General features: G+C 36.2%; 1 protein-coding gene across 8 annotated transcripts in view; it reads right to left on the reverse strand.

Annotated features, from left to right (window-relative positions):
* Positions 1–3435: 3435 nt before the first annotated feature.
* epb41a (erythrocyte membrane protein band 4.1a) overlaps positions 3436–17991 on the reverse strand; it is a 74247-nt gene continuing 59691 nt past the window's right edge. For 7 of the 8 annotated variants that reach the window (XM_082186705.1, XM_082186707.1, XM_082186706.1 and 4 more), the window contains 5 exons: positions 12093–12221; positions 10328–10426; positions 9832–9912; positions 9371–9487; positions 3436–5952 (listed from right to left, as the gene is read on the reverse strand). In XM_082186705.1, the coding sequence (XP_082042831.1) occupies positions 9389–9487; positions 9832–9912; positions 10328–10426; positions 12093–12221 (408 nt within the window). In that variant the 3' untranslated portion in view covers positions 3436–5952; positions 9371–9388. The remainder of the gene's footprint in view (positions 5953–9370; positions 9488–9831; positions 9913–10327; positions 10427–12092; positions 12222–17991) is intronic. The other variant, XM_082186708.1, reaches the window with a different exon arrangement.

Raw genomic sequence — 17991 nt, forward strand, 5'->3', positions numbered from 1 at the left:
TAGGGCAGGACTGACTTCATTGAGCAGGAAACTAACACATAACACCCCCATTTAAAACATTTTTTAATGTTTAAAGATGAAGACAATACGAAAACCAGTCCCTTGTGTTAGCATTTCATTAAAATTGTATTTTGCACACAATTTAGTTTCTAAAAAGGGGAAAAGCAAGAGAATATCCTTTTTTTTTTTTTTTTAAATAAATATTTCCTCTGGAATGAATTCTCTCAGACAAGATGTTTTAAATCTAGAACAGAGAGGTTTCCTTTGGCTTCTGATTCTTTTCTTGAGGTATTTAGGATCCAAATCATAATATGCAAAGACAGGGGAAAACAATTTAAAGACTATTAAACATTTGAAGAGGACAGAACTTCGCTTGACCTCTTATTCAAATATTGTTTTTCGGCATGGAGAAATATCAACGTTCATCTCCCATTACACTATTTTCACGAAGGCAATTTTGACATTGACATGAATTTATTAAAGGTGATTTATTAAAGGCGATTGAAAAAGTTTTACACCTTAAGAAATGGTGATTTCATGTTTAACTTATAATAGACCTGCTTAGACTGCACACATTCACAAAATCAGGTCCAAAAAGAGCAATATCCATCAAACACATGCTTTCTGTAGGAAAATAAACGCTATAGAGTCATTTTATTCGAATAAGACTTTCCAAACTGCCTCCCTTTTCATTTAAGTGTGAAATAACCTAAAGTTAAAGCAGAAAAACAGTAGTTATCTTTTTTAAATTCCTCTCATGAATCCTTGAATATCTCACCTCATGGGCAGATTCACATATGGCAGACCAGCTGCTGCTAATATATAACAATCATTTAACTCAGTGCACTCATGAATATGAATTCAAGATCGTGTGCTGGCCTCTTTTTGTGGCTAACACTGGAAGCTTACCTTATTTCATTGCATTATTAATCGCTGCAATGAATGGCACACGCTACTAACATTTTAAACATTCTGTGTACAAACAAAGCAGGAACTTGGACATTCCTCTAATAAGCTGTTGCATAAATAGCCAAAATCAAAATGTTTAGCCTCTAAAAGACAATTCCATGTAATATTCCTGTTCTATTCATCCCAATGGCAGTTGCTCAGGACCCCCGGAAGTTTAAATATGCCACACTTAAGAGAACATACTTTTTTAACAAAGTTCTTCATCCTTATTTGACAGTAAAAACACTGCAAAAAGACATTTTCTTACTTCATATCTTTGTCTTGTTTCCAGTCGAAATATTAAAAAAATTCTAATGGAAACAAGCTTATTTTATTTCCCCATTGGCAGATCATCTTGCTTGTTTTAAGCAAAAACTGATTGTCTATTTAACTTTACATTTTAAGGTACGATATTAGATTATTTTACGGATATGACCACTCTACAGTTAGTGTACGCATAAGAACATTTTCACATCAGTTGTGGCCTTTTGACGTATGGAATTTGGGATAAAATCTGATCCTACTTGAGTTTAATAAATGAGAGGTCCCTGGTCTCAAACTGATTGTGGAAAGAACCACACCTTAAAGAAAAATGTAAATTTCTGATGTTCAAGAGTAAGACATCCTCAGACCCTATTGGGTGGTTGAACAAACACATTAATGCTATAATGGTTGAGGTCCTGCCCTCTCGCTGACCTTTAGAGAAATGCTAATTGGCAGCCAGAGATTAAACATTCAAAACATTCAGAGTATTCCCATAAATAACAGCTCCAGGAAAAACTAATTGCCTGGATAATTCCAACTGACTTCAGCTCACGAGTTACAAGGATGGAGCCTTTCTAAAGCTCTTAAATATTCCTCCCTGATACCTTCTGACAGACTGAAGAGAAATGTGCCAACAAGGCAGACATGATCAGAACATAAATATGTGAGCGTGCACCATCAGCATTCATGATATGAAGAGGATAATCTCAAGTGGAATAAGCAGATATCAAAGAACATGAGACATTAAAGTTGTGTTCCACTTTGCATTTATAATATGCACTATAAAGTATGTACTTCATTGGTGATATGAAAGTACAATGGGGTCCAAAACTCTAAAACCAAATAATGAGAATACAAAGACTTTCATGTTCATTTTTCAGGTTCACATTTTACTGAAGTTAATATGCTAACAAAAACATTTGTAGGTAATTAAATAGTATTCAATGTTAAATATTACTCAAACAGTTTTACCTGTTGAGTTGGTCAGCTCATAGACCAACCAAATGAGAAGTATTCTCTGACTTCAGCTTTTGTTTTGTTTTGTTTTGTTTTTTGCTATTTTTATTACTGCTACACTTTTGGGATAGTATTTTCAACACTGCTGATTTGATATGCACTAAATCGAATTTATTATTTAAAGATGGATATTATTTGAATTGTCTTAGGGTCCACAATTAACACCTAACAGGCTCCAAATAATAGTTGCTTTACATAGGGAAACTGCAAAATAATACATACACTGCATGACTATTATGATACTTTTATTGTTTATGGTATTAGGGGGAAAATATTTTTCAGTTTTATTTAATTCAATTCAAAAATTTTAAACATTAGGTATTTTATGGCTAGTAAGAACCCCAAATGCAGTGTAATAAATTAATTCAACAGCCACATCCACTTTTAGTGCCACCCATTTTTCTGCAACTGAACCGAAGTGTAAAGTGCATGATGCAAGAGTATGAAGCAAAGACAAGAAAATCTGCAATATCCCTCTGTTTTAATGCTGTCATATCCAGCTAAATTTGTTTTCCAGATTTGTCTATAACCTTCCTGGTGAATCTTGTTTTATTCTGGATTCTGTCGTGTCATTCTGTGTTCACACTTCACACCACCTGTCTCCAGGGTTATGAGGTAATCCACTGCAGTCAAAGTCATTAACTGCTCCAGTGCTTTCATCAAGCTAAACACTAGTAATAAAATGCAGTGCTTGTTTGAAGTGTTAGGCCTGTTTCACACATCTTACATATGCATGTGTGCGCCTGTAACAGAAGGAATATGTCGAGCAGTTCTTCTGCTGTGTGAAGTGATTTCTGGGTTATTATGTTGAGTTGATTTATAAAATGGTTATCTGGAGTCTGCCTTATCTAGAGTCTGAGCTATTAGAGACTTGATTACCATGAAGTCTAGATCACATTTACATCCAATTTTACTTCTGTCACATGACATGTTTCCATGTGAAACAGACTGTTAAAGGGTAGAAAGTTGTGCAGGACTTTTTATCTATTGATTGGATTGTGAAAAATGGGTGTCATGGAGGCGAGGAGTTTAAAAAGAGAGACTGATGTCAACTGAAAAGGAAGTAGTTTCATTTTAATGAAAGATTACAAATGTAATAACGTACCGAGTAAACCCCCATAAGAAGGCCTGGAACATGTATTAAGAAACACACAAGGAGACAGTAAAGGAGGTTGTGAATAACAAAAACTCATGAAACCAAGTGAAGAATGTGTCTATGTTGGGAGTTTATTTAGTCCATGGTGCTATATTGTACATTTGTCTTTTTTTTTCCAGTGATGGCTAAAAACAAACAAAAAACAAATGTGTGATGAGAAGAAAAAGAACCTATGAGGACAAACGTATGATTCTTTTCTTTTCTTCACCCCAGACTAGCATAGGAAAGGAGTGCCACAATGAAGAAAACAACACACCGAACAAACTACAACACCTTGGTCTCTGTACAGGATACTATTTGAACTATTATAAAAGCGTAACATTTGAAAATAGACATTTAAAAACTGGACATACTGGACTTGTCAGCTTGACGCGGGGCAGTATGCTTTACCACAGGAACCCTTATGCCACCGGCAGTGTTGATGCACAATATAAAATCCACAAAATTCCCACTATGATTTTCTAGAATTGAATTACTGCACCAGAATAGTCAGTCTTTACAAATTAATGTCTCAATGAATGACGGAAACAATTTAATTCGCTGTAAGATCCGTCTGATCGCTTTCAGATTCATGTTTGGCACATTTTCTTACCATAATTGCAAATTAACTCCATTCCTGACTTATCAATTCCAATTCATCTAAAAACCCCTTCAGGTTGTGTGTGGATGCTCATTTTGAAGGCTTTGCAGATCTGCTATAGACTCATGGGTAAGAACATACTGCCCCCTCTAGTAGAAAAGTAGAAATATACTGAAAATGAATAGTTATCCCTGCAAATCCCATTTTAAAACTGACAGGAGCTGGTGTTTGGGATTCTGGATCTAATACAAAAAAAAAAAAACATCAAAGCTGCATTTAAGAGAGCAGGGCATCTAAAATGCAAAGTACACACACAAACAAGAAAACAAAACTGATGAAAATAAATAGAAATATCATAGAATGTAGTTTCACTATAATACCCTACCCCATTTTCATTGGACCGCAAATCCACGATGACACAGGATGACATTGCCAATGAAACAAAATAAAATGTATACAAGCCTTAACAAATATGCAAAGTAACGAAACTTTTAAACACAAGAAAACATCTGAATTTGCTCCAGCATTCTGAATAAAATTAACACATTATTTTTACACCAAGAACAAAATAATACCTTCACATTTAAGAGGAACATAAAATATGGGACTTTACAACAGGATGGAGTTGTGAATTAAGAAAAGTTTACCCAAAAAAGAAAATTCTGTCATCATGTTTTTCCAAACCTGTATGATTTTCTTTCTTCTGCGAAATTCAGAAATTAGCAGAATGTTCATGCTGCTCTTTTCCCATTCAAAGAAAGTGAATTGGGCATCATAAAAGGTGTTTGTGTGAGGAATTTAAATGAAATTTAACCATTGAAAACCTTCCCCTCCTCTGCAGTAAATCTTATTTCCATGTTCAAACTGATGGGTTAGTTTCAATTGCGAGACTCATGACAACGAATGACATTTGACATTATTGATGTTAAACCCTTTTACATTTGAATGTATGTGAACGGAAATGAAATTAGAGAACAGAGAAGGGGAAACAACTTAATTTGCATAGTCCACTCAAAAATGAAATTTCTGTCATCATTTACTCACCCTCATGTCATCCCAAACCTGTATGACTTTTTCTCCTATGGATCGCAAAAGAACATATTTTAAAGAAGTTTGGTGATCAAACAGTTCTGGTGACTATCGACTTACATTACATTCTCAAAATATCTTCTTTTGTGTTCCACAGAAGAAAGTCAGTCATACCAGCTTGGAACAACATTGAGTTGTTGGAATAACATTGAGACTTGGAAAAGAGCCGGATGAATATTCTGCAAAATGTCTTGTTTTGTGTTGAAAAGAATTAAAATATGTGTTTTTTGGGTGAACTTTCCCTTTAACAAGTGTTTCACATTATAACAGATGCTCCTTTGCCCTGTCTGAACAACAACAGAAAATGCCTGTAACAACATAATCAGATGTATAATCAACCAATTGCAAAAAGAAATAAATTAAGTTTAAAAAAAAATAATACAAATTGACACTTTAGAAAATTGTCCTTTAAATTCCCACCGCCCAGTTGTTATGTAAACCATTCCTTTGGAATCCACCCTAAAAATATTGTATGAATTACAGATAAAAAGATGCTCTTTTGTCACTGTTTTACAAAACTATTTTGTAACATGGTTCAGTCTATCATGGAATGTCTTGAACGAGGTGGAGGTCTGGCAGGTTTTTTTTGGAAAAATCTGTCCAAGATGTTGGGAATTGGATGAATCTTTGCTTTGAATTCTGCTTTTGGACGCTGGACAGGAGTACTTGTAGATGCTCAGTTTTGCAGTACAAGATGCTTGAGATCTGACAGATGTTCAGGGTCTGGAATATGGTGGTCACAGACGGCAATGGCTGGGTGGGACATGTGCTGCTACAGGAAGTGTTTTCCGTGGGGGGACTTGGTGGGCATAGTGGGTTGATGGGGAGGGGCTGGATGTGAGGGCTCTTGCGTTGTTTTTTCACATTCATAAACCTGACTGGTCCCGTTTTTTTCACCCTGTGTTGATGTGAGATCAAAGAGTGATCAACAATCATGCGAGAAAGAACATTTCTGGTCAGGCAAAAAGTAAACACATCCCAAATGGGTCACGGAGTCAGTGACAAAAACTGGGAATGCAGACCTGACTGACAGAAATAATGGTGGATGGTAAATATGAAGACTGAAGCACTCTCTGGCTGAGAGAAAGTTAAGTAAACACTGACGGGGCGAATGGGGTGAACTGGGTCTCTGCACGCACAAAACAGGGCACTGGGGAACAAACTAGCAGGGCAGCATTAACCATTATCCTCTGGGAGTTCTGTGACTGTATACATACCACCCTGACAGCTGGTTAAACAGCACCAGATGCCCAATACCTCACACAAACAGACTAAAAGTCCCACATTTACAGACCGAACTCTGAGAGTTCTTGGACTAGTTTTTCATTACACATACTGTATGTCTCAAAACTATGGACTAAAAAGGATTAAACTAAGAAACTAACTTTACTTTTGATCTGTTTACATTCTGTTGGTTATTTTTTGATGTTTGACTTCATTTTGAAAATACTGCAGTGATTCTGGTATTCTGTAAGTCTTTATCAGTACTAAAATCAGTACTCAAATACTGTACTGAATATTTCAGTACTGAAATCAAATTAAATATAAATATCAGAGAAAAACTTAAAAAACGTAGAAATGTTGCCTTGGCAACTAAGTTGAAGCACTAAAATTACTAAAACAAAAACTAAAAGAAATATAAAATTAAAGCTAAATAAAAATATTAAAAATCCTAATAAAAATGACCATAGCACATGAATGAATAAAACTTAAAGTAAAATTTAAATGAAAACCGAAAATATAAAAAGAAAAGCTGTCAAAACATTACTTAATAATATATAAATTATACTAAAATAGCATTGTTTTCATTGTCATCATAGTCCATAAAATAAATAATTTATTAAATGTTGTAGGTGGCATTAAGAACGGATTATTAATATCATCTAATTAATAATATGTATCATCTAATATTCCATAAATTCTAATATTAATATCATGTAATTAAATTCTGCATCATGCTACCTCAATTAAAATTCTGGAGCTGAACTGGAATTTAAAATCCTGAATGCCACCAACCCTGCTATATATATGTATAACAGCTATAAATACGGCAGTATAACAGTGCTGTCCGAGGGACTGAGGTTTTTATTAGAGCACAGTTAATGCTAACAGTAAATCATACAGTTTACCCGTCTGTGTCTAATTCTCTGAGATCCTAAGGACTGCTTTCTGTTTGTGTGAGGTGTGCTGTGGAGGGTTTCCATCGTTACCATCCTGTTAAGGGAATTTTTGGTTTGTTTGTTGTGGTAAGCTTGCAGTGTTCTGCAATTTTATCACTGTTTTTGGAAGACAAAAATCTCAGAAATGCTGTAATGGGTTTAAAGTAGCACTGGAGAGGGTATGGCTTTATTGCCCATAGAAGGGGAGATTTAAATACATCCCATAAACCCATCAAGCTAAGAGACCTAGGCTGCAGAGGGAGCGATGATACAATAATGTATTTGTACAGCAGTAAGGCTTTTCTTGAAACATTGAGTACATGCAGCATTGAAAGGGGAAGCATGTTATGGGATGAAATCATCAATTTGGAATGTATATCCTAAAACAATGGTTGGTGATATTTTTCAAGAGTGTTCTCTTGAAATCACAGACTGAAATTATTTTTCTGGCAAAAGTTCTTCTCTTTCAAGGGGAACTCAACACTGCGTCAGTTGCTGACGCTATGGGGACGTGTCTTGCGGAACCCGGTGTCACATGTGAAATCACGCAAATCGTATTGGTTGTGACTTTAGTTCCCACTGTTGTTGTCTGTCGCTCTTCCAACATATTAGGCTGGCAGCAGGAGTGCCATTAAAATTATTAAACAGCTAATAAAAAAATGGTGGTAAGGAATAGGATTGTGTATTGTTTAAATTTTAACTTTTCAATTCCTAATTTCAATTCCAATAAGGTAAAAAAAAACAAAAAAAACTTCATTTATTTTATGTCTTATAGCAAAACATTTCATTGTAGCTGAATATCATGAACAAAAATCAATAGGCTAAAAACATCTACACAAGGAACCTTTTCCTATAGTTTAAACATACCATAGCATAAACAACTAGCCTAACTAATATAAATTTCAAGCATTATTAAAGAAAAGTAAACACTATATTAAAGCGATATATGATTGAAATAAACGGTGTTTTAAGATTTTCAGGTATTCAGGTTCAGAAACTAATGAAATGTAAAATAACACTGCACTTTATAAATAAATTTTACATTTATAAATATAGTTACAAAAGTTATTCAGTCAAGAAAGAGTGAATTTTCTCTTTGTCTCTTGTTGTTTGATTAGTGTTATTATAGAGACGGCAACAGGAATATTAGGCTGCTGTCCCTTTAAGAGCTGCATGGATCCATTCAGTGCTGTTTTCTGTGCTGCGCACACATCCAAAGCGCACTCACAGAAAAAGTGATTTTAAACCATTCAAGCGCGATTGTGTGCTGTTTTCTGTGCTGCATGCATGTGTAACAGTATAGGTTTAAAATTACATTAAAATCACATTTTCTGTAAGCGGGAAAGCGGGAGTCATCTCGTGTTTGAACCTTTTATACGCACTTGTTGTTCAATGACATTCAATGTTCAATAAGATTGCCGTGATTTCATACGTGCTTCAGACACCAGGGTTCCGCGGGACGTGTCCCCAAAGCGTCTACAACTGATGGAGTGTACATGCATAACCCAAGATGTTTTTGCGCTTTATATAAAGCAAGAAATCAAGAACTGTATTTTTTTCTGTCAGGCATATGAATAAAATAAGCTCTAACTTGAATGCAGAAGATTTAAGCAATTCAGCCACAAGATCTTCAACACTTCAAAACATGTGCATGTCTGCGGCATATCTTATTTTGTAGATTCACTGCAATCTCATATCCTGTCACTGAATTGCTTATATTCACAGCGGTCTTCTTTTAACAGCTTTCATCTTCATGGCAAAATCAAAAATCAGTAATGAATGAAGGATAAAAAATAACACATTAACTTTTCATTTACTTCAGCTTTTTTTTTTAAATAGTTAAATCGATCATACATTTTCAGTTTTCCTCCTCTACAAAACTGCAACTTCCAGCTCAACAAGCAGCACTTTCCACTCTGCTCATTTAATTTTTTTAAGCTTCCTATATAGATCAGAACTGAATAAAACATGCTGAGTGACGACGGAGAAGCATTACTGCAAGATGTAATTTGACATGCAGATCACTTCAATATTTCTAATGTACAAAAAGTAAATTAAATGCATAAAATATTATTCTCTCTTGCTGTAATCATTTAACTAAGGTTACCGACCCCGGTCTTATAATCACAGGTTGTGCTTGAGCACGTAGATACTAACCTATGTCTCATGCAGGAGTTACTCAGGGGTGATCTCTGTTTCCTGATGCACCACCACTTTAGTGACAGACATGTCAGGGTGCTGCTCCTTTGCTTCCTTTATAGCCTGAGCAAGAGCCTGGTGACCAGAGAGGACAGTATTTAAACCAAACTGCAAGGCTAAAAACATGTAGCAATTGTTCATGTGATACGTTTAAAGGCCCCATGAAATCAAAATTGAATTTCTGTGGCTTTTAAGTAATGCATGTTAGCTTAGCATTGAGGTTATCAGAACCATCAAAACTGATATATGCATTTTGCTTTTAGTTTTTTCAGGAAAAAATATTGATGACATCATCTCTTTCTTAGGGCCATCTACAAATTGTTGTCCAATTAAAAAGCTCTCTAGAATGAGAATGTCTTTAAAAATGTTTTGCATCTACTATGTAGCCGACATGGTTATTAACTGCATGTCCATTTCACCTTATCATGGTCAATCTCAGTGTCTCCAGTGATCACGATTCTCTTCTCGATACGGGTCTCTGAGATCCCGCCTTTCACCGTCTGAGCAGAGAAAGGGAAGAGAACGAGAGAATGAGAGAGCCAGAAACACAGTGGAGAAAATATCTCATCTGTGCACTAAGGCAATTTTTGACTAACTTGCAAAATGGAAAGATACTGTGAAATGGTGATATAAATTGGAATTAACAATGGCTTTATCTCATGTACGCAGCCTTATGGCACCATTGTGAACAATGACCTAACTTAGTATGCAGCACATGCAAATTACTTGTAACTTGGATTTTGTAAAGTTTTCTTTATGTTTTGCAGCAATCTTATAATTTTGAGAATTTAAATGAGTTTTATGTTGTGTTTAAATAAGATAATTTAACTTCAATCAGTTCTTTAAGCAGCAGATGGTGCAGGCCTTTTCGATACATTGCAAGTTTAGGCATAATTTGATGCGAAAAACAGGTACCTTGGTGATCTGGGTTGTGGTGGTGGTGCTCACAGTCTCTGAGGTGATGGTCTGTGCACTCAACAGCATCCCAGACTCCTTCTCTGACAGTGCATTAGGCTATTAGCAAACAAACACACATGTGGTTAGAATACTCTATTATATCTTTCATTTTTTATTGTTTATTCACACAGCTATTTCCTAAAATTATGGAGCCCCATAGAGGACATGGTGATGAAAAATACATGAGATGGGAGGGGAAATTATATTTCAATGGAAACTTGCTAACTTTTGTGTTCTGTAGCAAAAGCTTTGGATTTCCTTGAGAAACTTTGCGTGTGCTAGCAAAACATTTGCATTTTCTCGCAGAAGCATTGAAGCAGCTTTTCCTCCCATCTCAAATGATTTCAATCACCAGTTTTGTGTTTGCTCTGAGAATGCTAAGTTTCTCAGGGGAACACATGTTTTGCGCGAGAATGCAAAAGTTTTCTTCACATAAGACAAATGCTTCCTGCTAAAATAAGCATGTTATATAGAAATTAAGTGCAAAACCAAAAAGCCAATAAATGGTTTTAAAATAGTAGTTTTTATTATAATAATATATTTTTTTGCCAATAGCTAATATGACCATGAATATTATAAATTTGAATAATTTGGTTTGAAATTTTTTTTTTAAATGAGAGTGGAAATGCTAAACGTGAATGTCATGTTATGTTCAGTTTGTTTAGTTATATCATGGACTTTTAGTTTGTATTTACTTGTTTTCTATCTTCCTTTGTTCATTTTCCAGCACCTCTTTTGTTTCTATGACAGCACAGTTTGTTTGATTTATTAGTTGTACCATTGTCTTCACTCTTTGTCCGGTCTCTAATCTATTATGATTACGTCAAGTGTGTTCGCCTGCGTTGAGGGATTATATTATTAAACTTTGTGTTTTGGAACTTAATAATTTCTTCATCTGCCTTCCTGCAAACTCCCGGCTGTGACAGTGAATTGGTAGCACTTTATTTTATTTCAGTCCTGTTCTGCATGCACATACTATGTACTTATTTTAGTAATCACAATAACAGAGTAATAACTAAGTACTAACCCTGAACCTACCTTTAAACCTAACCATTACTCATGTAGTTACCTTACTGAGTAATTTCTTGGGCAAGTACACTGTAAGTGCACATACTGTAAAATAAAATGCAACCAGTAAGATTTATATGCTAGAAGTGAATTCAGGCATTATAATATATATTATGAAAGATGGATGAAAGTTTTTTGAAAGAGATCAAATAAACCCTCATTGTGATGCTGGTTAGACATTCTTGGAAAAACTAGCTTCTGGTTAGGTAGTACAGCTGAGAGAGATACTGTACAACTAATAGATAACTCACTCAGAAATGCACACTGGCAGTGACAGCGCTGCAATAGATTACAACAAAAACTGAACTCATACAGCACAGAATAAGAGGTTCTGAACAGCAATATGTTGTTCTGAATACAGATGTGTGCCAAAATATGCAAAACTACCAAAGTAAAATATTGGTCAGTTAAATATCCAACATTGACCAATGCCTATTAGTAACAAAATCACTAATACTGTGTGATATGGATACCAATATGTATTGATTGATGCTGATAGTAGTTTGCAACCCAGTGTTAAGTTCATTACATTTGTGACAAATTCAGACAAATACTGGCACAGGAAAAGAAACCTAGGACAAACTAAAATGATGACAGCAACACAGCAATCTTCACATCAGACAACAGGGTTGATTCAAAAATCGACTCCCCTCACCTGTGCAGACTCATAGGTGATGGTCTTGGTTTCGGTGTGGACTATCGGGATGTCCTTGGTGGTGATTTCACTGCGAAGGGAGTTGGTGACATCAGAAATAGTAATCGTTTTTGTCTTCACCACGGGAGACTGTGAAAGGGGTCAAGACACAGTAGAGAGTGAGTAGAGAATTGCTTTTCTCACTACATTAACTTCACCTCCACACACCACCAATTACCGAACACCATCTGGAACCTTTGGTCAAGTCTTCATTCTGCAAGATTGATATTCTGTGCTGACTATATAAAAAAAGCTACTAGACAAGAAAAAATGCATAGTCTGGTGCAACTTTGAATGGTAAAAAACAAACAAACAAACAAAAAAACACTAGAACAGGCAGAAAATACAAAAACTTCCTAAAAAAAATCTAAAAACTTTCAATATGGCACACTGATTGTATTTATTAAATGTAAGTGGAATAAAGTTGCCATCAAATTGAGCTAATACTACAGAGAAATGTGTTACAATTAGTGCTGCCCAATTAATCAAATATATCGGAATTACAATTTCAAAATTCCATTTAAGTCTACTCCCGGTATGTTTTTTTATTTTTTTATTTTTTATTTTTTAAGAGGTTGAGCATTGTAACCAATCATTGTAACATGCCAGTAATCTGGATAGTCAGAGAACTTGTGTTGAACTGAATTAATGTATTTCAAAATATGAACAGGTATTTCATGTTGCTAGGAGAGTGAATTTGACCGTTTAGGCACTTGATTTACTAATTTATACAACAGCAGTAAAGTAATTCAGGAACACAGATTTTAGCATCTTCTGGATGTTTAGCCACAAAAAGATGGTATAAAATAAGTATCTTAACATAAATTACAAGGAAAATAATTGACAACGATGTATGAAAATGGCAATTATCTCAGTTGGAATGAAATGATGCTGCACAGAAAGGCATCCCCATGGAGCAGAGCCCCATGGACAGCAAAATCTATTAGAGAGCTTCCCAAACACTCCTCTATTAGGGTGAGGAGTGTTTATTCCAAAACTGCATACATCCTATTGACTGAGAGAACCTGAATATAACCATCATCACTCCTAGCAGCCCACCTCAGCTCCGAAATGCAAATTATGCATTTCAAAACCATCACAAATTACTTTAGTTTTGCTTTGTAATATTTTATCTATAGGCACTCCGCCAAAAAAGCTTTTGATTTAGAAACATTTGACACATTGTAAGTCAAATACTGTTTTCATCCAATAAAGGCGACATCAGGTTGACAGATAACGATGGGAAATGAACGCTGTGTCAAATTCAAGGGCTCACCATGTGGCGCTTAAAGAACAGCTCGGTGTGACAAATCACATTAGGTCTGCAAGTCTCCTTTTACAGTTATTAGTGAATTTAAAAGGGGCCAAACATAAGTCACACAAAGCACTCTATCATTAGGAGCAAGAAACAAAAGAGGGTACTGTATATATTCCTTTTTTTTTCTTAACTTCGTAAGCAAATACTGAACAACCTCTTGAACCCCAACACCCCTAAGATAAAGGGTAGGGGAGGAAAAGAAAAGAAAAAGAAAAGAAAAAGAAAAAAAGAAGTGTGTGTAAGGGGAAGGAATATCACGGCTTCAACTACTTCTTAGCCGTAATGACCTCCCTGAGATCCTTTTTCGGCTTCCAGCGAGGTGGCCACTTCGAGCCCTGATTTCTTGGAGGTGAAGCACTCGCCTTCTGAACCTGCCACCGACTGGGCTTGGCTACAGGATCAAAAGAGGGGACTGAAGGACACTGACCGCTACGGGGGATGTATTTTTCAAATGCCACTGCCATATAACATTTCACCTCCCTGAACTTTTGGACCTCCATCTCTACGGTGGTGCCAAAAAGTCCGGAAGGCGAGAGCGGGGCATCAAGGAAGAAATATCTTTCTTACTCCTTCAGCCCCAAAAGGTTTAGGCACACATGCCGCTCTGTGGCGACCATGGCAGCAAGCAGCAGTCGATGGCACGGGCCACTTGTTTGGTGGAGTTCAAGCTGAGGTCTGTGGTGCGGTGGAGCTCCACGACTACGTTTGGAGACACCCCCTCGCTTTGGTCAGCATCCTTCAATAGCTTGGCTTGGTACACTTGCAACACCGCCTTCGAGCACTGGCCGAGCATGCTCCACTCCTAAAGAGATCATGTGCATCATCTGGAGTAATAAATCACTTGCATGGCGTGACACATCTCCTAAATCTAGCTGCCATCCTTGTTACTTTCTTTTCTCAAACATACACACGCTAGATTCACATGCATGACACACAGAGAGCTTCCTGAAGACAAAGAAGCTGATGAAGTTTTCCATAGGCGGCCTTTTAAAGCCCGTCAGCGCGCCTGTGACATCAAAATTGTGACGTCAATCAAATTTGCCAGTATAGACGTGCTTCGGACACTGGCTCACGCAAAGCGCTCCAGTCAACTGATGAAGCAGCGTAGAGTTCCACTTCGAAAGGGAACTCTAATTAGTCTAAATCTAATTATGCATTTTAGGGGGAAATGTTTTGGATTATATCCTTACCATCCAATGAACCACAAAATCTGTTCCAAAAGAGATAAAAAAAAAAAAGGTAACATCTTCATAAGCCGTTTTCATTGGATTATATACCACTCTTATAATCCATATATACTCTTAGTTATACTGAGGAAAAATGGATTATGAATATTTGGAATCTTGAATATATATATTTTTTTCTGGTGTTCTTAAGAGGGTCATATGAAGTAGTTGCAGTTTTTTGGGGAATACAGATAATTTGGCTGCAACCAAGAACCATTACGATAATAATTAAGAATTGTTTTGCAGTGGATATGGGGATTACACAGTAGTGCACAAGAAATCAATATTAGGGAATGTCATGATGTTCTAGATCTGAAAATAAATTAATAGAAAAGTATTTTTTTAAATGTTATTGATTGATTGTACCATGGATTGTCTTTATCATGGAATGGACCTTAGTCAAAGCAAATATCATATGTAATTTGAAGCAAATGGAAATGAGGATATGAAATATATTAAACTAAATAAAACAAGGCCTGAGAAAATCCAACTGAATGAGAATAATTTGTACCAACTGACAGTGGCATTTATTTACACCTGATACACTAAATAAATTATGCAAATCAGGTAACAGAGCGAACACAACAAATATGTACTGGACATCATTTTCAGGCTGCAATCACAGTGCTATGCTATCTAGACACTTTACTGGAACTGTCTCAGTAATCCACCAGTGTGAACCAAACACCTGAAATGTCAAATTAAATATACCATCTACTCTGACTAAAGTCCATAAAAGTGCAAAGGTGTACATATTTTTTTTTATTTTTTTTTAAATAAATAAGCAACTTAAATATTAAATCCAATACGGATTTATTTATTTTTTTAACTAAAAAAAAACAAAATCCAAAACATTCTCTCACTCATTATGGAGAGAGAGGATTTGATTGTTATACCACACAAGACAAAATTAAAGCTAGCATGACAGTAGTTCTGATTTGTTGTATGCATACTGGAGTCCCAGGGAAGGAGAAACATTATAATATTCAAGGGGTGTGTAATTAAAGCCCTGATAACCTACTACTAAGGGCTGATAAAACATAAATACACTTCACAAAGAAGTAGACTAGTTTTTGGTGGTATTACAGAAATTGTCCCTTCAATATGCATTGGCTGGCAATGGAGAGGAGATCTGCAAAGAGAAGCAAAGTGCATTGTGTGCTGAAAACTTGTCCAGAGAAACCCACTGGTCACATGGTAAAGAAAACTACCTCAAAAGGAGCAGCAACAACAAAAAAACAAGCTGCAACTGCATTTACTGAAGAAATTAGCAGTGTTTGCGAGGCAGTAAAATAATGGTGTTAAAAGTTTCAGGTAAGCTTAGGTTTTAGGATTTCGGTGTGCATAATTGAAAGACCGAACATGAAATCAGTATGCAAATAAATGCATAAAAATTAAGACCACTCACAACGTTATATGCAAATACTATGATGACATCAACACTATCAGTTAAACTTTAACTGGAAAACGAATGATAGTTTAGGACTGTCAATGGGACATTTCCAAAATTATATTTTTGTATTACAAAAACAACACTGAAACCAGAAATCATCTCCAAGACAGCGTTTTAGTCTGTGTGGTAAATGTTTTAAGATTAATTAATTGCAGAAATTAAGAAAAATAATAATAAGAACAGTCTCATTTCAATTCATACTCACCTTGATAACACCAATAAACCAAAAATAAAAAATAAAAAGTAATTTGAGTGAAATGTAATTGTTATTTTAAGCAGTGAGTTCAAAATGAACTTAAGGTAAGTGAATATTTACACCATATTAAGAAAACATAGTGCTCTTGCATCCAGGGATTTTGTGTCACAGTACATAAATAGTTTTAAATTATAAGCTGTCAATCAGCATCCATTGTGAAGTGGTGAAATCATTAAGAATCCAAGAGGAACAAACAGAAAAAAGGAATGAACTTGTCCTCTCTCCCTCATTGTCTCATAATCCAGAAAAGCTCAGCTCTGCTGCCTCCCTGATAACTATTTATTTTCTTCCACTTGCTCTTAAATGAAGACAAGCCACCACAGCATCAGCATCAAGACCAGAAGGCTGCTCAACAGGAAGGAGACTGGAGGGCGATGCCGTAACACTGGGTACAGCTGGCAGACTCGGTCAGTACGGCTCTCTTCCACTGCTGACACATCTATGGAGACTTGGACGGCATGTCCCTGAGCCTCAATGTCTTTTTCTTCATTATGGTCATCATCATCTTCATCCTCCTCCATAAGCTGCAGTAGCGGCAGCCCTCCTGGCACGGGCGCCCACCTGACCCTTACCTGCTGTTGCTTCCACGTGCCTGCTGCACACTTCCATCTCTGCGCAGGGCAACGGGACACCAAGAGAGACACAGAACAATGAACAGACATGGGGAATGGGGAAAGACATGGGAAGAGATTGATGGGGGTAGTACTGATGGGTCCGGGCTCGGCATCTGACCAGAGTGTTTTAAGCAGGCCAGATGGATTGAAGCAAAGGCCTTGAGGGTTTTTATGGTGTTTGTGGCATGGTGGACATCTGATTGACATGAGGATTGGCAGCAGACATTATTTTGGCAGTGCAAATATCCATCACTGACAGAAAAACACCATAAAAACCTGCAGGGTTTGAGTGGGTTGGACCACTAGGCGAGATCCTTAGACGATCAGATCAGTGTCTGTCACAGAACTACACTCTGTCATTGGCTAGATCAGAGTTTACTATATCCGTAAAGATCATTCATTACTAACTAAGGTTGGGAATCAAGAACTGGTTCTTATTCAGAAAAGGTTACATTTTTAACGAATTTCATGATGTTCATTTTTGTTAACAGTTAATTAACTAATACTTTTAAATACTAAACAGTGTTTTGTGTGCCACTAAATCTGCAGTACCACAAGCCAAAGAAACTGTTTTAGTTGAGAGTTTGTGGTCTGAATCGAACATGATAAAATGCACATGATACTAGAGCACATGTGCACTCTTTAAAGCCACTTTTTCTCTTGACAAACTAAATAACATAGAATGAAATTTGTATACATATGTAATGAAAGATCTAGATTGCCCTGAATGTTAGCTTGCTTTTTTCACTCAGGAGCATGATCTATTGAAGCCTATATGTCATACTAACAAGAAACTATGCTTCTGACTACAGTTCAAGAGTTGTAGTTTCAACCTCACAAGTTTGTTAATGTTTGTTGAAACTACAGTTTCGGGAAACGCTAAATCATTGAACTATATTGGTAACGATGGAACTATGCAACCATAGCAATACTTTTGGGAAACGCATACCCGGAACAATTGTTGACTTAATAACTGAACCCATAAGTCATTAC

The sequence above is a fragment of the Leuciscus leuciscus genome, assembly GCF_965113295.1.
Source record: "Leuciscus leuciscus genome assembly, chromosome: 12".
Classification (NCBI taxonomy): Eukaryota; Metazoa; Chordata; class Actinopteri; order Cypriniformes; family Leuciscidae; genus Leuciscus; species Leuciscus leuciscus.